At 35.3% G+C, this 22,197-nt stretch overlaps 2 protein-coding genes across 2 annotated transcripts in view; one reads left to right on the forward strand and one right to left on the reverse strand.

Annotated features, from left to right (window-relative positions):
* The first annotated feature begins 11 nt into the window (after positions 1 to 11).
* On the forward strand, positions 12 to 11,957 carry man2c1 (mannosidase, alpha, class 2C, member 1). The gene is made up of 26 exons (XM_056451557.1): positions 12 to 191; positions 436 to 561; positions 631 to 754; positions 835 to 905; positions 1,018 to 1,195; positions 1,306 to 1,495; positions 1,897 to 2,003; positions 3,564 to 3,674; positions 3,765 to 3,857; positions 4,588 to 4,704; positions 4,785 to 4,880; positions 4,967 to 5,112; positions 5,288 to 5,411; positions 5,787 to 5,906; positions 5,990 to 6,077; positions 7,336 to 7,485; positions 7,666 to 7,748; positions 7,840 to 7,934; positions 8,023 to 8,127; positions 8,213 to 8,369; positions 8,451 to 8,594; positions 10,866 to 10,975; positions 11,061 to 11,140; positions 11,233 to 11,372; positions 11,457 to 11,560; positions 11,637 to 11,957. The coding sequence occupies exons 1-26, from the start codon at positions 91 to 93 to the stop codon at positions 11,749 to 11,751; spliced, it is 3,075 nt and encodes a 1,024-aa protein (XP_056307532.1). The 5' UTR covers positions 12 to 90; the 3' UTR covers positions 11,752 to 11,957.
* A 3,220-nt stretch (positions 11,958 to 15,177) lies between these two features.
* The window catches only part of neil1 (nei-like DNA glycosylase 1), a 7,501-nt gene continuing 481 nt past the window's right edge, over positions 15,178 to 22,197 (reverse strand). The window contains exons 2-11 of the mRNA XM_056451665.1: positions 21,591 to 22,066; positions 19,021 to 19,140; positions 18,608 to 18,710; positions 18,433 to 18,526; positions 18,207 to 18,328; positions 18,087 to 18,114; positions 17,924 to 17,988; positions 17,643 to 17,844; positions 15,443 to 15,538; positions 15,178 to 15,350 (exon numbers count right to left, since the gene is read on the reverse strand). Of these exons, the coding sequence (XP_056307640.1) occupies positions 15,322 to 15,350; positions 15,443 to 15,538; positions 17,643 to 17,844; positions 17,924 to 17,988; positions 18,087 to 18,114; positions 18,207 to 18,328; positions 18,433 to 18,526; positions 18,608 to 18,710; positions 19,021 to 19,140; positions 21,591 to 22,048 (1,317 nt within the window). The 5' untranslated portion in view covers positions 22,049 to 22,066 and the 3' untranslated portion in view covers positions 15,178 to 15,321. The remainder of the gene's footprint in view (positions 15,351 to 15,442; positions 15,539 to 17,642; positions 17,845 to 17,923; positions 17,989 to 18,086; positions 18,115 to 18,206; positions 18,329 to 18,432; positions 18,527 to 18,607; positions 18,711 to 19,020; positions 19,141 to 21,590; positions 22,067 to 22,197) is intronic.

Raw genomic sequence — 22,197 nt, forward strand, 5'->3', positions numbered from 1 at the left:
TCCTTGTTTTTGTATATGTACTTCCGGGTGTTAGCGCAGAGACACGTCTTGAGCTTATTAATGGATTCATAACTACGCTCCTTTTGAAACATGTATCACCAACCCGTACTGAAAAACAGACGGACTCTGCTGGAGCGTGTGGAAAAGTTTATTTCAGATATATATTTTACAGACTGCAACCTTAGAGGAAGGTAAGCAAATGCACCTCTAAGTAAACGGGTTCAGTACATAAAGTTTGGTATTTAAATAGTTATGTTTTGTGAAAATCCACTGATCATTCTTGTATCCAACTTTGTCTTAAGATTATTGACTCTGTGTCTTAAGATTATAATTATTTGTATTTTTAATGTGAACGTTAACAAACGACCTTTTATCCTGTTTACTGTGGCAGATTGTTTGTTGTGCACAGTGAAAACACTCTCTTTCCCTGTGCAGACTGTTTGGAGACATTCACCCTCTTGAATCCATCTCTGTGTTCCTGTCAGAGAAGCGCATTCCTTATTCAGAGGCCATTCAACAAAACTTTCGGCCTTGTAATGTTGGTGATTCATTTGGACCCACGTAAGTTAGATATGGTTTACAGTGCAACAAACTGTTTATGGTAACATAATCATTGTAAATGTTTCACAGCTGGTGGACATGCTGGTTCAAAGTAACATTGAAGATCCCAGAGACTTGGAGAGGGAAGGAAGTCCACTTAAGATGGGAAAGTGATGGAGAGGCAATGGTATGGAAGAATCAACATCCAGTTCAGGTGAGTAGGTTGAGGGCAGGATAATAATATCATTGACTTGCTGATGTGAACGAGTGAGTGCAACGTGAATTATTTTTCAGGGATTGACCAATGAAGGCGAGAAGACCAGTTATATTCTGACTGAGTGCTTGAAGGACAGCGAATCTCATGGGTTAGTGGAAATATGCAATATGGCCAAATTTATATATATATATATATATATATATATATATATATATATATATATATATATATATATATCAGTTTTTAATGTCTCATTTCAGAATTACTCTATATGTGGAACTTGCATGTAATGGACTTTTTGGAGCCGGACAAAGTTCCATGATTGCCGCCCCTGACCCAAACAGGAAGTTCACTCTCCAGAAGGCAGAGCTTGTTGTTTTCAATCAAGATGTCAGGGAGCTTCTAACTGATTTTGAGATGCTTCTGGACATGGTCAAGGTATTTTCGTACTCGGTTTTTACTCGGCTTTTTAAAGTCTGTAAGAAATATTAATTTAAAAAATGCTCTTATACACACCCTGGTCTTATTTTACACTGTTTTTTTAACAGTTACTAGGAGAAGGAGAACAACGTGGATTTCAGGCTTTGTTTACAGCCAATGAAATGGTGAATCTGTGTGATCCAGCCAATCCTGGTTCATTTGCTTCTGCTCGAAGTCTAGCCATGAGGTTTTTTGCCCAGAAAAATGGGGAAAGCCAACATGTGGTACATGCTATGGGACACTGCCATATTGATTCAGGTAATAATAAATAATTCGCTTGTTTTTATTCATTTTTTTTATTCAAATTCATGAAGATGTTGGCAATTTTGGGATCAGTATTTTTTGTTAAGGAAACAGACATTTGCCTTAAATAATCAAAAGGTAAAAATGAGAAGATATTTAATCTCTCAAAAATGTTGCCATGATGATATTATGCATCAAACTGCTTTAATGCCGTGGAATGAATTGTATTTTAATATATAATAAAATAGAAGGCAGTTTTAAATTGATATACACAATTTATGATGCATTTTAATCAAGTGCAGCCTTTTTGAGCATCAGAGACTTCTTTCAAAAACAAGATAATAGACTTACTAACTCCAAATATTTAAACGGTGGAAATGTCAGTTATTGTAGAATACGTTCAATCTTCCCATCAGCTTGGTTGTGGCCATATGAAGAGACTATCAGGAAGTGTGCTCGCAGCTGGGTCACTGTGATTAGACTGATGGAAAAAAACCCAGAGTTTGTCTTTACATGCTCCCAAGTAAGTTGTTAACCATACTTACAAATAGACTTTTGACTTTATCAATGTTTATCATTTTTTTAATAATTGCTGAAGCTTTTATCACAATATTATCATTATATTTACCTATATTCCTGCAAAAAAGTAGGTAAAATAAAATACTTGTGTAGTTTTATTGTGTATACATGTCCAGAAATAACAAATGTTTAAACCAAATTTAATTGCAAAAGAAATTTAAAGTACAATAGGCAATACTTTACAATAAAATCTCATCAGTAAATGGATTCAATTCAACAGTGTCAAAAAGATAGATGTATTATGGATATTGAAATATTAGTTTTAAAAACTGATAAAATACTGCAGTATTTTTTTCTCTCTATTTTAATCTCTATTTAATCGCACTCTATTTAATAAAACAATTATGAATTGCAATCATTATACGACTATGATTTTAATTTGTTGCTGGCATTAACTAAGAAATTAAAAAAAAACTAAGGCTAACAAAAACTATTGTAGTTGTCATTGAGTTTAGTTAAATTAACCACTGTGGTCTTATTGCACACTGTTTACAAACAATTGCTCTATGAGCAGTCAGAGAATATTCAATTAATATCAGAGTTCCCACGCTTCTTGAAAGTACTTAAATGTACTTGAATTTCAGACATATGGATTTAAGGCCTAGAAAGTACTTAAAAACAAACATAGGTCTATTAAAATGATTGTTTTAAATTTGAAATGAAATTTGTTTATGGGTTTATTTCAATAATTGTACTCAATTGTCAAAAACAGAATGAAAAAAACGAGAAATTCTTAAATTTATTCATTCGTTCATTTTCATTCAGCTTAGTCCCTTATTTATCAGGGGTTAAATTTGATTATTTATTATTATTTTATATTAAGTTCTTTGAACATGCCTGTTTAAAATGGTCAGTGTTTTAATGTAAATAGTAAGTGTAAGTGAAATGTTAAGTACAGTATGGACTATAGATTAAAGGTGCTTCATTTTAAATTAATGGTGCTTTTAAAAGTCCTTGAAAGTCCTTGAATCTGATGTCCATGAAAGTGTGGGAACCCTGTAATATTTCACCATGTAGGCCAGGTTAACATGTGAAAATGTAAAGTCTTCAAGCATTTGCCGCTTAAAAAGCCAAATGTTCAAATAATAAGTAATTATTCGCTGTATTTTGAAGTTTTCACTATATCAGTATTGTGCATGTTCATTATCATGAGATGTTGAATTATTGAATATCGGCATATATCTACTTAAAGATTTATTTTTCTTAGATTTTTTTTCATGTTAAAGTGCTATTATCAAGTCTCTGCGGCATCTACTAACCAAAAAGTTTCAAGCCAATATTTTTCTTTTAGTAAGCCTTTTTCTGCAATTATGTAGAATAAAATGGCATTCAGATTGTGCTCCCGAGTAACAGTAATGTGATCATTTTATGTATTACAGCCCTTTTGTCTTCACATCACCAATGGCAATGTTGCTTTTAAATAGATCCTTATTTTATCTTATAAAAAGTGGCATAAAATTATGCTAGAAAGCGCCCATTATGATAGGAAAACTTGTATGTGCAGGCACAGCAGTTTCAGTGGGTGAAGAGCTGGTACCCAGGCCTTTTCTCAGAGATCAAGCACTTTGTACAGAAAGGCCAGTTTATTCCAGTTGGAGGCACTTGGGTAGAGATGGTAGGATGAAAATGTTTTTCATATCATTCAGTTTCAAACTAATGCAAATATTATTAACATACTTTTTTTTTAACATACTTATCATATCAGGATGGTAACTTGCCATCTGGTGAGTCCATGGTCAGACAGTTTCTACATGGCCAGAACTTCTTCAAGGACGAATTTGGAAATTACTGTAAAGAGGTATTAGTGTACAAAAAGTGCATTCACTCCCATTGACGCTGTACATTTAGTTTTTTTTTTCTCTTCGATATTTTTTTTAGCATTAATATTAAGTATGACAGTTGGCTAAGCTTTAATTTTTAATTTTTTTTTTATATATATATTTTTTAAATATTCTGCATTTTACTGAGAAAGAAATTATTTAGAAAGAAAAATATGTTATCTCTGCACATGAGGCTGTATATCTTTCAGACACAATCCACAGGTGGACCTTGAAAAGAAATAAAGAGTAGAAAAAAAAAGAACTCAGCTTTACCAAGTCTTTAAACAATGTTAAAAAAAAGTTGTGATTCAGAAAGTGGTAATAAATAAGGTTGTTATATTTGTTTTCGTACCCATAAGTAATTAATAATCACTTTAATATTACTTTTTATATACTTGGTGTTTAGTTTTTGAAGGGATAGTTAACATAAAAATTAGAATGTATTCACCCTCAAGTGATTCTAAACCTTTATGAGTTTCTTTATTCTGTTGAATACTAAAGAACATATTTTGAAGAAAGTTGGAAACCTGTAATGTAAGTCAATGGTTACAGGTTTCCAGCTGAACTCAAAATATATGCTTTTGTGTTTAACAGAATAAATAAAGTCTAACCTGTTTGGAGCAACTAAAGAATGAGTAAATGATGACAGAATTGCTATTTAAATTCCCACACTTTCTGTGCTAACTCACTTTCTACTGTATTTCTCAGTTTTGGCTACCAGATACGTTTGGTTACTCTGCACAGCTGCCTCAGATCATGAAAGGGTGTGGGATCTCTCGTTTTATAACTCAGAAGCTGAGCTGGAACCTTATTAACACGTTTCCAGTATGTACCAATCATATCTGCCCATGTGAAATTCCTATATACTTGTTGTGTATGGTGTTTAAATGATCTATTTCCAATAGCACAACACATTCTTTTGGGAGGGTATTGATGGGACAGCAGTTCTCACTCATTTTCCTCCAGGTAACTCTTATGAGATGAAGGGTAAAGTGGAAGACGTAAGTATGCCATCATGTTAAATAACATTTTAGAAATTTCTCTAGTGAACGCCCATTTGATCACTGCTTCTTTTGTCTCAATACAGTTGATTAACACAGTGAAAAACAACAAAGACAAGGGACGAGCCAATCATAGTGCATTATTGTTTGGTTTTGGAGACGGTGGTGGTGGACCAACACAGCTAATGCTTGACCGACTACACCGTGTCAAGGATACAGATTGTCTGCCTAAGTCAGTTTCCTTTTCATGGGTGTAACACTAAACTCCTATTTCCTCTTGTTTATTCTAGTGCATACAAAAATATGTTACCCTGTGGCATATGTACATGACATCAATGAAACTTGTTAACAGACTGTTCGGTCTTTCAGTTATTATGTTTTGATTCAGTGATGACTGTGTCATCCAGGGTTCAGATGTCAAGTCCTGATGTCCTGTTTTCTCACCTGGAATCAGACTCATTGCTCCTTTGTAGATGGGTTGGTGAGCTCTTCCTTGAGCTACACAATGGCACCTACACCACACAAGCAAAGGTGTGTGTCCATCTTCCAAAATTTTAAATAGCACATTTCCTTAATGATTAATGAATTATATTACATTTATGTTTATTGTATAGTTTAGGATTTTATGAAGGGATTGATAATACATTTAGATGTTAAATGTGAAAACCGTTCTGAAAATAAGAAAATGGATTGATTTTACTGTACCTTTACAGCTTTGTGTTAATAACCTAAGCTATGATTGACTCAGCATTATTCATTTTAATACATTTACGTTTCTTAATAACCACCTTGATTTTTATTGAATTGGATGGGATACTCAGATTAAGTTTACATTGAACTTTTTAATTTAACTAACAGGGCTATCATGAACTCCCCTTTAATTAGCCTTTTTTCCCTCCTTTGTAGATCAAGATGAAAAATCGGCAATGTGAAACACTGCTTCATGATGTTGAGGTGGCAAGCTGTTTGGCCTTGTGTAAAAATGATAGTTTCAATTACCCAGCGTGCAAACTTCAGGAACTGTGGAGGGGAGTACCCATGCATAAAAGATCACTTTAATAAATGATTAGCTAGGATCTCATTTCTGATTTTCTGGGTATCTTTATTATAGACTGCTTCTACTTAACCAGTTCCATGATGTAATTCCTGGCAGCTGTATTGGGATGGTTGTCGAGGATGCATTACAGTACTATGATGGTAAATCATTTGCCTATACTACAGTTTGCATATATTTCTGGACTTTCAATTTTAGAAAAAAATGAGTAGTCATTTTAAATTATTAGTTTAAAATACATTTTTTAACATACCCTTATGTTATTTTAAACCCTTAAATGTCTACCAAGATTAAAAATATCTTGCAAAAGAAAAACTTCTTAAAAGGTTAAAAATATCAGGTTTTTACACATGAAAGCTTTGTGTGACAAAAATATTGAAATTTAAGCAAATTTCTGAAAGTGTTTTGATAGATGTATGATTGAAAAATGACACTATGTCAAACATGAGGTTTCATTGTATGTATTGGATTCATGAGAGGTATTGGTAACTGGAGTTCTAAGATCAACTGAATAAGAACTTTCAACAAACTGTCCCTTTAAAAATTAGTTTTGTCTCAGTCAACTCATAAAATATTGATGAAAACATAAGCACACGAATCAGAAGTGTGGTGTTTTTTATTTTGTAAGAAGCCATGCACAAACTACAATAGAATCTCTTTTAAATAATGTTTCCCCATGCACAAAAAAAAAAAAAAAAAATCATGTGTTTGAATAACTAAACTACCTGGCAAACTAGTTATTGGTTTTATTTTGTCTGCATGATCGCATAAAAGTCCTAATTATTTTGTTGGAGAAAAAAACATTTTTAGATTTTCATTAATCTATATTATTTTTATTATCAAGAAAAATGTATAATATTATTATTATTATTATTATTATTGAAAAATATGCCTTTTATAGAGAGAATGAGAAAAAAATGTAGCATGTGCTAATTCACATCTCTGATCCCCAGAAAAGCTTTATGTCATGTACTGTTTATATTTTAGTTGGCAACATCCTCCAGAGCTGGAGAGCCCTTTATTGAAAATGCTCTGAATGAATTGCTTAGGGGGAAAAAATCCTCAAACTCATGTTGAAACAAAGCTGATGTTGAATAGTTTTAGAATACTTGGATTCTTTTGTATAGTAGTCATATTAACTGTATCTTTTGTTACTTTTTTACCATTTTGAAACGCAAGTCCTTACTCATTTTAACAGGATGGGAAACACGTGTAAACATTCTTCCAAAAATTCCATCCCATCCCCTCATGATACACAATTTGGTGATTCTGTCTGCAAATTATGATGATTCTTACATGAGTAGTGATATCATCATGATGACTCATAAGATTGCCTGTTTCCTGTGTCTGTGGTGTGAATGAACTGTAGCATCAGATGGCCTAATGAACCTAACATTTCAGAAATACACACCACGGCATCCAGACTTCTTCTTGATGCTTGCAAATCACTGCCGTCCTCTGCTGACAATAGCATTGCTGTGCTGAACACTTTATCTTGGGAGAGAACTGAAGTCATATCACTACCAAGGAAGGACACAGAAACAAGATTAGGTACTTTCCCCATAAACAAAACAATAAACAAGACAAAACAATACATTGCTCATATGACCTTAGTTTAGGTCAACTGCAAAGATAATTGCCACTTGTGCAATGACTGTACAAGATTATATTAAAGTACAGTAAGGCTCATTAAACCACATACTCCATTATTGTCCCCACCTGTTTCCACAGCCTTGGTGAGAGTCCCTAGCGTGGGTGTAGCTCATGTCAAGGAGACAGCCGAGTCTGCTGAGTCTGTTATTGCCACAATGATGGTACTTGATTCCCTTGGACAATATCTGTCCTTTCAAATTTTTCTTCATCCCACACATTTTCGTCATTAAGTGGTTGCCCTTTGTGACACAGGTCAATGGAAGCATCATTTTGGAAAACGGTCTTTTGAAGGCAACTATAGACCATTTGGGCCGTTTGATGTCACTGCTTTTAACCCAAACAAACAGGTTAGTCATAATGTAAGACCTTTAAACAGAGTGCTTCATAGGCTTGTTTATAGTTCTTGGTGCCAGCAAATAATTTATGCTTTTTAAGGGAAACCATTTCCGAGGGTTGCTTTGGGAACCAGTTTGCATTGTTTGATGATGTACCTTTGTATTGGGATGCTTGGGATGTGATGGACTACCATCTTCAAACAAGGTGAGTCTTCTTCTTGTCATTTCAGTGGGTGGGAACAGATTCTGAGCCAGAATGAATCGTGATGGCAATCATTCTACTTTCATAGGAAGCCTGTAATTGAGGTCATTGAGCCTGCCAAGGTGCTAAGATCAGGAGGAATTCAGGCCAGTGTCTCCTTCTCACTAAGGATTAACGGAAAAAGCACTATTCAACAGGAGATTGTTCTGGGTGCCTGCTGTCCCTATATCAAATTCAAAACACATGTGAGTGCAGGTGAATTAGACGAAGTTTATCGCCTATGCTTAACTTAATCAACTGATTTCTTAAGAAACTTTTGTTTCCAGGTGGTCTGGGAAGAGGCACATAAGTTTCTAAAGGTAGAGTTCCCTGTGCAAGTGCGCAGCCCAGAGGCTACCTACGAGATACAGTTTGGACACTTGCAGAGGCCTACTCATAGAAATACCTCCTGGGACTGGGCTCGTTTTGAGGTACTGGGTCTATTTTTAATCTTCTATAACAGGTCACCCCCATAGCTTCAAAATTAGTTGTATCCTAAATTCCATCCTGCTGTTCTCCTTAACAGACCACATTCTGTATTAGTAGAAGATTGTCAAGTATTGGTTCTCACAATTTGTAGAATTGGCTAAATGCAGGGAAAGGGAGCTTGCTGCCGCAAAGCATTTCTTTTGAGAACACTTTATAAACATATATTGATAAATAGGACACCGTACTGCAACTCCAGGCCTAATCAAGCTAAACTCTAAATCAGCGATGTCCAAATTCGGTCCTGGTGGGCCGGTTTCCTAGAGAGTTTAGCTGCGGTCACACTGCACTCTTCTCCCCATAGACTTCCATTCATACACCCGCGAATGCGTCAGAACAGAAATGCAGGGTCGTGCGGCAAGTTTCGCAGTTCGATGCATTGGAAAGTTCAAGCTTGGTGAACTCTGACCTGCGAAATCGCATCATGTGATTGCGTAAGACCAATCGAGGATCAAAACATGACCTCTCTGGTCGCGTTTTTAATGTCTTATCATCTTGTTCAATCCCGCCCCTTTTCGCAGCAGGAAACGTTGTACGACAGAATTTTGCATCCTCAAACTGTAGTGTGACCGCAGCTTTTAGTTTCAACCCTATTCAAACACATCTGACCCAGTTCATCAAGCTACCTACTAGATATACTAGCACTTTCCTGGCAGGTGTGTTTAAGCAAGTTGGGCTAAACTAAGCAGGACCCTGGCCCTCCAGGACCGAGTTTGGACACCCCTGCTCTAAATGAAAGTAGACCCAGAGGGACAAAATTTGTTTTATCTGTTAGGTAGTTGTAGCTATAGTTAGAACTGTTTATACTACAAGTTGCCCAAGTCTATAAGTACTCTGTTGGTGTCTCTTTTTGCCAAGTGTACAACTTGTCCAAGCAACAATAAAACTAATAAAATGATATTTAGCTCAAACCAGATTAAGAACTGCATTTTTGTGCTTTTTCCAATAAATGTCTATGAGTTTACAGTGCATCCGGAAAGTATTCAAGAGCACTCCGAAGCAGGTTTTCATTCAGGATGTCTCTGTACATTGCTGCATTTATCTTTCCCTCTATCCTGACTAGTCTTTCAGTTCCTGCTGCTGAAAAACATCCCCACAGCATGATGCTGCCACCACCATACTTTACTGTAGAGATGGTATTAGCCTGGTGATGAGTGGTGCCTGGTTTTCTCCAAACGTAACGCCTGTCATTCACTGCAGAGAGTTCAGTTTTAGTCTCATCAGACTAGAGAATTTTGTTTCTTATAATCTGAGAGTCCTCCAGATGCCTTTTGGCATATTCCAGGCGGGGAGTGGCTTCCATCTGGCCACTCTACCATACAGGCCTGATTGGTGGATTGTTGTACAGATGGTTGCCCTTCTGTAAGGTTCTCCTCTCTCCACAGAAGAACTCTGGAGCTCAGACAGAGTAGCCATCGGGTTATTGATCACCTCCCTTGCCCTTCTTTTCCGATCACTCAGCTTAGATGGCCGGCCAGCTCTAGGAAGAGTCCTGGTGGTTCCAAACATCTTCCACTTATAGATGATGGAGGCCACTGTGCTCATTGGAACTTTTAGAGCAGCAGAATTTTTTCTGTAAACTTCCCCAGCCTTGTGCCTCAAGACAATCCTGTCTTGGAGGTCTATAGACAATTCCTTTGTCTTTATGCCTGGTTTGTGCTTTGACATGAACTGTCAACCCTGGGAATTTATATAGACGGGTGTATGCCTTTTCAAATCATGTCCAATCAACTGAATTTACCACAGGTTAACTCAAATTTAAGCTGCTGAAACATTTCAAGAATGATCAGTGGAAACAAAATGTACCTGAGCTCAATTTCGACCTTTACCGCAAAGGCTGTGAATACTTATGTACACTGTACATGTGATTTTTCAGTTTTTTTTTATTTTTAATAAATTTGCAACATTATCAAAAAATCTTTTTCATTATGGGGTATTTTTTGAGTATCATTATGGGGTATAATTGTCATTATGGGGTATTGTTTGTAGAATTTTGAGAAAATAAATGAATTGAATCCACTTTGGAATAAGGCTGTAACATAAAAAATGTGGGAAAAGTGAAGTGCTATGAATACTTTCTGGATGCACTGTACATTTAAAGTGTTTTCACAACTCTGTGTTTGATGCAAATTCTCATCTTCTTTTTATAACGTCTGTTGTTTTAGGTTTCATTATTGCTTCTTACATTATGTGTGACATTTTGGTTTATTTAATAGGTGTGGGGACACAAATGGGCTGATCTGTCTGAGCATGGTTTTGGTGTGGCTCTTCTTAACGACTCCAAATATGGCTACTCTGTCCATCAAAACATCATGACCTTGTCCCTGTAAGCTACCTACTCTAAATTAACAAACATGATCTTTCTCACAAATTTTCCAACAGGTTATTGAAATAAGATGTTTTTTCCACAGTTTGCGAGCTCCTAAAGCTCCAGATCCCAATGCTGATATGGGGGATCATATTTTTAGCTATGCGTTGATGCCACATGCAGGTTTGTACATCCTGAATATAGAAATTATATACAGTATAATGAATTCCCAGACAACTCTTAATAACATCATTTTGTCTGTTTTGTCTGAAAAGGCACCTTCCAGGAAGCTTCAGTTATCCAGTATGCCTACAACTTTAACTACCCACTTCATGTCTATAATGGTGTCATTCCTGAACCCTGGAGTGCATTCTCCTTAAGCTCACCTGGTATCATCCTGGAAACCATAAAAAAGGTGGCCACTCATCAAATGTCCAGACGGTGACCTTTCCTTTTTAGTCACTTTGTCAGCACCAACTGTCTCCTTCTTTCCTCACAGGCGGAAAAAAGAGAGAATGCCCTTCTTATCCGCCTTTATGAGTCTCACGGAAGCAGTGTGACTGTGTCATTGTCAACTTCCCTTCTTTTACAAGAAGTCTGGCAGTGAGTGCACAATGCATACTTTTGTTCTGTCGTAACATTGCCAAGAACACTAATTCTTGACTTACTGTGTTTACAGTTGTGATCTCTTGGAGCGTCCAGATTTCAGAATTCCTGTGTCAGAGACCACCTCTGGAATATCCTTAACATTCAAACCATTCCAGATCAGATCTCTCCTCTTGATTATACAGTGAAACGTTTAATTGCAAATTGATTAAGATGCAGATGCTTAAACCACTTCATTAAAATCTTTAAGTAGATTGTCATTTTACATTTACATTTGATTTACGATGCATTATCTGGGTCAGTGAAATTTTAATTTACCTTGGCAAAGCTGAATAAAAAGAGTTCAGTACACAGTAATGGCATACTGTGAGTCTGAAACAGTTGTTTATGCTGATTCTGACATTATTTGTGGGATATTTAATATAAATGAACACGAGCATAGGTGACTGACTTAATTGCATATTCATTTGAGGAATTTTTGTTTCAGACAAAGTTTGAGATTTTATTTCAATAATGCATTGTGATTTACTTGTGTTTATGACAAAAAACAAAAAAAACAATCTGACTTGAGAAGTATTGGATAAAAGTAAGAGAAGGGATTAAGCTGGAATTTTGAGGCTATCCTGGCTTAATTTAGCCCGAGTCACTTTAATTTAAAATAAATTAACTTACTATGGAGATTTATTCTTTGCTGCTAGCCTACTCCAGAGGAGGCTAACAACCAGGCTAAAGATTAATCCTAATGATTTTTGTTTCGTCAATGCTACAAGAAATTAATGTATTTTACAGTCACTCCGTTCACTTAACAAATTTTAAGATGTTTAGATTTATTAACAATCATTTTAATGTATGTTCAGTTGAAATCAGAATTATTACACCCCCTTTTGAATTTTTTTCTCTTTTTTTAAATATTTCCAAAATGATGTTTAACAGAGCAAGGAAAGTCTTATTTGTTTTATTTCGGCTAGAATAAAAGCAGTTTTTAATTTAGAAAAAAAAAATATTTAAAGGGCACATAGGTTACCCCTTTTTTCATATTTAATATAAGTTATTTGAGTCCCCAGAAAGTGTCTGTAAAGTTTCAGCTCAAAACACCCATTAGATTATTTATTATAGCTGTTTGAACTGTCTATATTATAGCTAAAAAAAAGTTTTTGCTGTTTATTTGTACTGGCCCTTTAAGGCTAGTCCTCCCCGCCCATCGTTCCCACGTGCCTGTCTGCAATTGCCGCCCTCGGCTGCCTCAGGAAGCAGATCTCACATAACGTGTGTGAGAAATACTACAGTAAGAACTTTAACAATCAGTATTTGATGCATTTTTTGTGGAGTTGCAACAATAAGTCACACACAATGTCATTACAAAGTTCACGTGCACACACAGCGAGGACACAAACACATAGCGCAGACGCATACACACACACATAGATAGCGCAGACATACACACACACACACACAGAGAGAGCGATAGAGAGCGCGTTAAGCTTTGCACACGTTTTGCACGCATATGTGACATGATACTGGTAATATCCACTGCTGTATGAATGAATATCTGTTATGTTAATGTACAAAATAACTCGATTTAACGGGTTTTCTTATAATTGTTCTGACACGCGGCTGTGCTGATTTAAGTGAATCTGAAGTGAATCGCTATAATTCATTACACACATGCACTGTTTTAAAACATTTTAAACTTGTGAAACTCACTCTTGATCACGTTTTATGATGATTGATGATCCTAGCGAACTGAACGCACCTTTTATTCCTGGCTGCTTTGCGCTCGTCCTCTCTTGTTGATATGATTATACACGTGACTACCGGACATGTTAATGCGCGCAGCTGTCAATCAATATTGGTGGGCGGGGGGACAGCACTCCTACGTAAAGTTGCGGTCGATCTGAAAACCGCTCCAATTGGTCCACCGTTTTTATGTTTAATTTGAAAAAAAAGGACTGGGTGTGTTTATATCACCCCAATATGGCAGTTTATACACTATACTTGCACACATTTCTGTCCAAACAGCTTGAAAAGTAGATTTTTCACCATAGGTGCCCTTTAAGGTCAAAATTATTAACCCCTTTTATCTATATGTTTTTCGATAGTCTACAGAACAAACCATCATTATCTTAATTAACCTAGTTAAGCCTTTAAATGTCACTTTAAGCTGTATAGTGTCTTTAAGTGTCTTGAAAAATATCTAGTACAACATTATTTACTGTCATCATAGCAACGATAAAATAAATCAGTTATGAGAAATGAGTTATTAAACTGTTATGTTCAGAAAAGTGTTGAAAAATCTTTTCTTCGGTAAACAGAAATTGGGGAAAAAAAACGGGCGGCTAATAATTCAGGGGGTTTAATAATTCTGATTTCAACTGTACAGTGCTCAACATAAGTACAGTCCCTTTTTAAAAATGAATATTTTTATCCAGTTCTCTGAATTTAGACAATATTTTTTACTGCATTTAAACAAGTTTTATTTAACAGTTAATAAGTTAGTCAATTACATACTAGAAAGTCCACAATTTTATATTTTTTGTTATTAATATGTATATTTGTGTGTGTGTAAATTTTATATATATATATATATATATATATAAAATGTATTTATAAATATATATATATTATTAGAACTGTTTTTTTTTTGATGATGAAATATATAGTTTAAATACTCAATTACAAAGAAAAAATATAAATGAAAGCGATTATATAAATAATCAGATAGATTAAGTTAACTTGATAAACTAAACAGATAAAATATAGCTCTTCAATATTTTGTGTGTTTGCAATAATCTTCACGATAAATTCAATAGTAGCATGAATGTCCACCGGTCACATTTAAGACAGAGTGAACTATTTAATTTGTTAAAGTCTCACGTAATATGTTTCTGTTAATAAATGAAAGTAATGGGAGTTCCTAGATTCATGGGCGAGAGAGGTGTTTTTACACACGTTACTTGATTTGCTCACATCAGGTTTTGTCCATACTTGTATCATTGATTCTGTAATCGATATTGTGGTCGATTAACAAATGTGCACTTATCCTGGCTATTAACATCAGGCTTGACATAGCGTCTTTCTCATCCTGGATCAGCAAACGTGCAACAGACTAAGCCAGGAGGATCTGATTAAACTAGGTCAAGCTGCACTTTTTCTGTTACCCTAGCTTTTTTTATTCCACTTTTGTGCAATACCCTTCTGGGGTTTTAGTAAATAATCTAAACCTGATTATCATCAACTTAATCTTGTCTTTTTTTTAATTGCTGCGTTTTTATCTTCAATTATGATCAAAAGTGATGGGTTGCAGCTGGAAGGACATTCGCTGTGTAAAACATGCTGGATAAGTTGGAGTTTCATTCCGCTGTAGCAAGCCCTGATTAATAAAGGGACTAAGCCGAAAATAAATGAATGTTTAAAAGCAGAAAATAAAAATCAAAAACATGTTTGGAACAAGTAAAGGGAAAGTAAATTATGACAGAATTTTTTTTTTGGGTGAACTATCTCTAATATTTCACTATCATTAAAGTTTGAATGAGATTGCACCCATGTTTCAATTTGTCCTGTCTAGTATACCAGGATTTAGAAAGAGAGAAAAAATAAACCACAAGCAGCCACTGTGCAGAGCAAAAAATATATTTTATTTTTTTATTAATTTCAAAATCATTACTGAATATAAAAGGTCTGGTTTGTACATTACAGTAGTTTGCAGATTTCTTTTTGAAAAGTATTCTGATTGTTGAGTCACATCATCTGGAACAGAATCATTTTGTGCCATGACTTTGTGGTTTTGCTTCAGGATTCAGACAAAGAGAGAGTCAACATCACAAAGCACAACAACTTATCAATGACAGTTTGCTTCTGAAGTGAAAGGTCAATTCAAACCTTTTGTTGTGCTTTTCTTGCAGGTGGTAGAATTATTTTTATTCACTTCCTTCACACGTCTGCCTTTTATTCTGTTACTTCCAGTCTTTGGAGGAACTTTAAAAAAACAATAAAAGGACCTGGGGCATCATTTATAAAATGTTGCACAGAAATAGTTCTCAATTTGTTCGAAGATCATTTCACAAAAGTGTGATTCAGAGAAAATGAATGTGCAAAAAAAAAATTATATACAGTTAAGGTCAGAATTATTAGCCCCCTGTTTATTTTTCCCCATTTTATGTTTAACAGAGAGAAGATTTTTTCAACACATTTCTAAACATAATAGTTTTAATAACTCATTTCTAATAACTGATTTATTTTATCTATGCCATGAGGACAGTAGATCATATTTTACTAGATATATTTAAGACACTTCTATACAGCTTAAAGTGACATTTAAAGGCTTAACTAGATTAATTAGGTTAACCAGGCAGGTTAGTTTAATTGGGCAAGTTATTGTATAACGATGGTTTGTTCTATAGACTATTGGGAAAAAAAAATATATAGGGGCTAATAATTTTGTCCCTAAAATAGTTTTAGTCTAGCTGAAATAAAACAAATAAGACTTTCTTCAGAAGAGAAAATATTATCAGACATGCTGTGAAAATTTCTTTGCTCTGTTAAACATCATTTGGGAAATATTTAAAAAGGGGAAAAAAAGTTTAAAGGGGGGCTAATAATTCTGACTTCAACTGTATATACACACACACACACATATAAATAAATGGCAAATGATCTCTGCCTTGTAAGTGCCCCTTAGTTAATTACAATCGGAAAAAGCACACACTAATATAAGAATTTATATGCTTGAAAATGACCATAAAGAAACAAAAACTGAAGTTTCAGCAAAAGTGTGTACGCCTGTTCAGAGCTTGATGTGGTGGTAAGTACCACGTCAATCAGAATATCTTCCATCCGTTCCCTATTCGTTTTCAAAGAAAAAAAAGAAAAACTGCCACTTTTTGTTTTTCCTTTTTTGGCTCGATTTTTGGTTTAGGGAAGGTAAATGGTAAAACAACTTTAAAATTCATTACACACATGTAGGCGGTGCTGAAATGCCCTTTTTCCTCTGATTGGTCAACCAAATCTAAGCTTGTGACGTCGCCATCGAAAAAATAGTTTAATTATTATTATTTAATTATAAATATAAACTAAGTTTACATATTCTATCATTTGATCAGTTAGCAGGTTTACATTCATTGCGTATGCATAAATTAAATAAAACTTAACTTAGCAGTATTATTAGACATTTGTCATTAAAATAAGGTCATATTTTGCTGCCAAACGTCTTGCTGCTGTGCAACTGATGCTGAGCAAAAATAGCCATTATTGAGCAGAACCTGGTTTGCATGATTGCTTCCGAGCAAGGCCTATATAACAATAGTAATAATAATATAAAGGGACTAAGCCGAAAAGTAAATGAATGAATGAATGATAATAATATGCTGCTGTGCACCTGATGCTGAGCAAAGATAACCATTTCCGAGCAGCACCTGGTTTGCATGATTGTTTCAGAGCTACTGTTGGCCTCAATAATAATGATAATAATAATAATAATAAGCTAATAATAAATAATATTGTTTACTTTGTGTTTTTTTAATAGTTGTTTGCAGGGACCAGAATAAGAACACATTGGGCACCATTTGTTTTTATTTTCTTTTATTTAATTATTTATTTATATATATATATATATATATATATATATATATATATATATATATATATATATATATATATATATATATATATATATATATATAAATGACTATTATTTTGAGGGTAGTGTTACAACCTCAGATTTGGTAGGCCAATCAAAGGAAAAAGTGCATTTCAGCACCGCTAGCAAGTGTATAATGAATTTTAAAGTCGTTTATCCGTTTTCCTACCCTAAACCAAAAAACAAAAATAGAGCCAAAATCTCGTTTTGTTTTTTTTATGTGAGCAAAGAAAAAACAAAAAAACGTCTGTTTTCTTAGTTTTCCTTTTTTTGTTTGAAAACGGATATGGAATGGACAGAAGATACCCTGATTCACATCAAAAATTCTATTTTTATAAATTAGAACATTGCCATGGATTTAAGTGTACACACTCTAAGATCAAATCTGAGCATACTCACATTGCATATAATACTAAGAGTAGCAATATAAAGTAAAATTCTGACCTTTCAAGCTTCTTTTTTCTCCTGCTTTAGGCTGTTTCTTCTTGTCTGCAGATTCTGACTTGACAATTCTTGTGACTTTCTCCTGCCTTTTTGATCCTCTCTGTGTTTTGGAGCTTTCTTTTTTTCTCTGTACTTTTATGTTGTCGGTTTTCTTGATAGACGTTTCTTTTTTAATGCTGTCAGTGTGTGTCCTTTTGGCTTTCTAGAGTGAAGCAGATGTCGATGAATGTTCTTGTATCCATTCAGGAGCCCAAGTATTATAAAATGTAACAGCCTTTCACCTTTGAATCAGTGTAATCATGATCACCTTTCTGTGTTTTCCACACTATTCTGCGGGATTTGGCACCTAATGGAAGAGTATTTTTAATTTAAAAACTACTTGTGGCATAGATCTTGTAGCAGTCAATCTGCATTCATTCCATTACTACATCAGAGCTATTATACCTTTGGGCACCAAAGGACCAGGATCTCCCTGAAACAGAGAAAACAATTGAAAAAATGAACTACAGTATGCATGTTAGTGAATGGCCTTCAGATTTAGAATTAAGATTTACAAGCTCGTACTTTGAACCAAATTGTCCGTCCATTGTGGTCATTTAATGAGTTCATTCCATCCACAGAGTAACACCTCATCCAGGCCTGTAGAACAGAATAATCCCTCTTTGCAGGGGCATAACCTTTTCCTCCTAATGATGAAGAAATGAAGTGCATGGATTCTGATCTACACCATGCTAAGCAAGTACAGTTGTGCAAAAACAGTTAATAATAATTGGTTTCAAAGTAAACCAACCCAAATTCACCACTTCCCAAGGAACAGTGTGACATAACAAAAGGAGGTCTGGGGTCTCAGTCTTAACCCTCTTCTTCGCAGTTGTGTCTGTAGTCTGATTAACACAGAACAAAGCAATGATTTATGCCAAACCTATTAATACACTGACACAGACTGGAAGCCCAGATTCCTTCACCTCTGCAACTGAAATCTCCTTTTTGACCTTCTTTTTATCATCGTCTTTCAGCTCAAGTCCTTCTAGAACTGTTCGTGCCTTCTCAAATGGACGGATTTGTAATCTGAAAAATATATGAAGGAGAAACAGTCCGTTTCTTTGTCTAATAATTAGATATAGGTTGACAACTCACAGTAGGCCATCAAAATAAGGGAAAGTTCATGGGATTCAATAAAATAAGTGAAATAAACTAGACACTGTGATCTCATTCAAAAATTTGTGGTCCTGCGATTTAGGGATGATTGTGATTATTGATAATTATTTTTTATATCAGATTTTTTTTAAAGCAAGTGCAAAAACTGACTAGTTATGATGGACAGTGGGTCAACCAGTGGATCTCTGATTTAATTTAAACATTGTAAAACGTGGATTACCTGAACAAGATCTCTGCTCGAAGATAGTTCCCAATCCCATTGAAGTACTTCTGATTTAAGAGAGCCTCACAGATGGGTTTGTCAAATGCCTTGTCAGTTAGATTAGAAAGAACATTCTCCCTGAAATATTTAAATATGCTGTTAGCATTAAAAAAAATTATCCTAACTTGAATATTTACGGTGCAGTCACATTAGTAGAATGATCTTATTTTATCAGGTAACAATCCAAAGTAATTCGGAATTTCATTTTGTGAGTCATTCTTTTTAAGAGATTGTCGCGGTTGTTGTAGCAGCTACTAAATCATATTAATAGGAACAGAAATTAACTGATTCAGATGTGCGTTCAAATTGAAGTGTTAGAAAACATGCAATATCCTACCATAAAAGCCACAAATTTTACAGTTTTGCAACCTTAAAGAGCTCTTTTAAAATAAAATGGTCTATTGTTGCACAAATGTGTGAGCACTTTAGTGACTTTTCCGCATGCAACATTATCTGTTGTAGATAAACCATTAATGACGATTCTACTGATTCTAATGTTCTACAGTGGCACCGCCAGTATTTTTGAGCCATAGTATCGCGATACTACCATAGTACCCATAGATATATACACTAGATATTGCATAGGGACCCTGAGCATGCATCAGTAGTGCTGCCATATTTGTACAGGGCTCCCAGGACAAATGTCATTCAACCACACTAGTCAAGACAGTGTTACTACGTGAAGATACTGGACTTTAGCACTGTGTACAGGTGTAGTAACGAGCAAACAAAGAAAACAAAGGCAGAACATTTCATAGGTAAGATATCGTTTTTTTATGTTTCTGTATGTTATAAACTTTTGTGCTAAACAGGTAATGTTATTGATGATAATACAGTCACTTACTGCATTCACTATAAGGCAAAGTAGCACCAACTCGCGCTAAATACAACGGCTTACGCTAGTTTTGTTGAATAAAACCAGCAAACAATGCAAAAGAAATATGACAACGAGATGCTGAGCTGCCAGAAACTTGTATTATTGTCGGCTAAGTGAACGAGTTGTTTTATAACAGAGATTCATTCACAACTGAACCGCTTCCTCCGTCAGAATGAGAAGTGAAAACAGGAGAGGGGGGGGGGGGGGTGTTTCAGGGCATAGATTAGATCAAATTTAACAGGGAGGGTGGATAGTACATTTCCATACACACAAACACAAGCTTTTTGTCAGGAATTTCCGTGCAGTCACTTATCCATCAATGTAGAAAAGTGAAGTAAAATGGTAATTTTCGTAATTAAAAAAAAAAAATGCATTCTGACCTCCGGGAAAACTCCCAATCAGAGATAAATGTGTATATGTGTATATCTCTGGCTTGGTCCCGCATTCATTTCAAAGGAGCGCTACCCTGTGCAAAAATGGCAGCGCTGTTGACGCATTCCTTCCAATAGACAACAACAGGGTAGGCGACATCTAATGTATATATCTATGCATAGTACCGGTAAACCGTGCAACCATATTGCCTACACAGTATTCTCTTTCAAGTCAGGTAGTTTTCTGTCGGTCAGTGAAGTGACTTAAAGGGATGGTTCACCCAAAAATGAAGATTTCACACTATTTACTCAGCCTCAAGTAGTTCAAAACTTTCATGAGTTTCTTTATCCTTTTTACCACAAAAGAAGACATTTTAAATAAACATAAAACCATTGATCTCCAAAGTAGGAAAAATGATGGAAGTCAATGATTGCAGGTTTTAGCTTTCTTTAAAATTGCTTCTTTTGTGTTTAACAGAAGAAAGAAACTCTTAAAAGTTTGAAGCAAGTAATGGGGGTGTAAATAATGACAGAATTTTAAATTTTGAGTGAACTATCTCTTTAAATTTTCCATCTAAAACAATAGGTAAATGTTTTCATCCTCATGCACTTTATGATCACATTTTGGGTGCTTTGGAAGACCCACCCCTCACTGACAGAACTTGTCCCATACATGAGCTCATTTGTCCTACTTGACTGCTATGCCATCATGCTGAAAAAAAACTCATTGAAAAAGGCTTTAAGACCAAGCGGAATCCTCTGTTGGCTATTGCTTCAGTGTGACTTTGGCCAATCAGTTTTGGCCAATGCTAACAAATATTTTTCATGTGTCCAACATCCAGCAGTGCAAGAAAACATGCAATCTGACATAAGAGAAGTGATCTTTCACTACTGTGTTTTTTTAAATAGAGAAAACATTTTACAAGTAACTTTTATTGTTAATCTTGGACCTCATTCTTGAAACAAAAAATGACCAATAAATAGGTGTGAAGCACAAAAGTGTACAATACTAAAATTGATTTTGAATACTAGTTTGGCTAAAATAGTCAAAGGTGTGGTTATGATGACCATAGTGCTTAAAATGTCACTAAAAAAATTCTGAATTAAACAGAAAATGAGTGTAATTGCCAAAAGGTCAACTTTTTGAGAACCACCCCTTTCACCAGGTTGGCTATGGGCCTGGATTACTGGGGGTAATGACTCGATTTTGTTGAACAAAGGTAAACGTGACTGCACCATTGCTGTTCAGTGCATTGGCAAAGTAATTTTTCCTCCCTTACCTGAAGCTCTCATACTCAAACAAGATGCAAGGCCCTCTGTTTTTTTGCCAGCTCCCATTTGGTTGCCAGCTGCCAAATCTGCGGGTGTCCTCAAAGCTCAGAACCCTGCGTGGAGTCTCATTAGTGTAGAACCGCAGGTGGGCATGTTTCGGAAGTTCGTCTACTAAGGTGAAGCTGAAAAAGCCTGACATCCCAAATCGGAAAACCACATTCGTAGACTGCTGGGACTGCCGTTTATCAATCTTTCGTTTACTGCTGGCATCATTTTTAATGGGCGTGAGTGTAAGTCTGACTTCTTTTCCTCTTGACTGTGCTTTGATGCAGTAGGCGTCACAGCAAAATGGGACCTCAGGATTTTTATTGACTTCAGATTTCTCTACGGCTCCAGTGAACACAACCCCATCACACATCCTGTTGACAAACAGGCTTGCTATATGCAGCTCAGGACCTTCTGGCATTCTCAAACAGAAAACAGGCTTTGAAAAAAAATGAAACAAGTGGCCAGATGTCATTACAACAGTTAATTGAAAGTTTTCACAAATCAACCCTGACAGGCGTATAACTTTAAATTTATTTTTCCAATAAGAAGTGCTTAACCTGGTAAAGA

The sequence above is a fragment of the Danio aesculapii genome, chromosome 25 (assembly GCF_903798145.1).
Source record: "Danio aesculapii chromosome 25, fDanAes4.1, whole genome shotgun sequence".
NCBI lineage: Eukaryota > Metazoa > Chordata > Actinopteri > Cypriniformes > Danionidae > Danio > Danio aesculapii.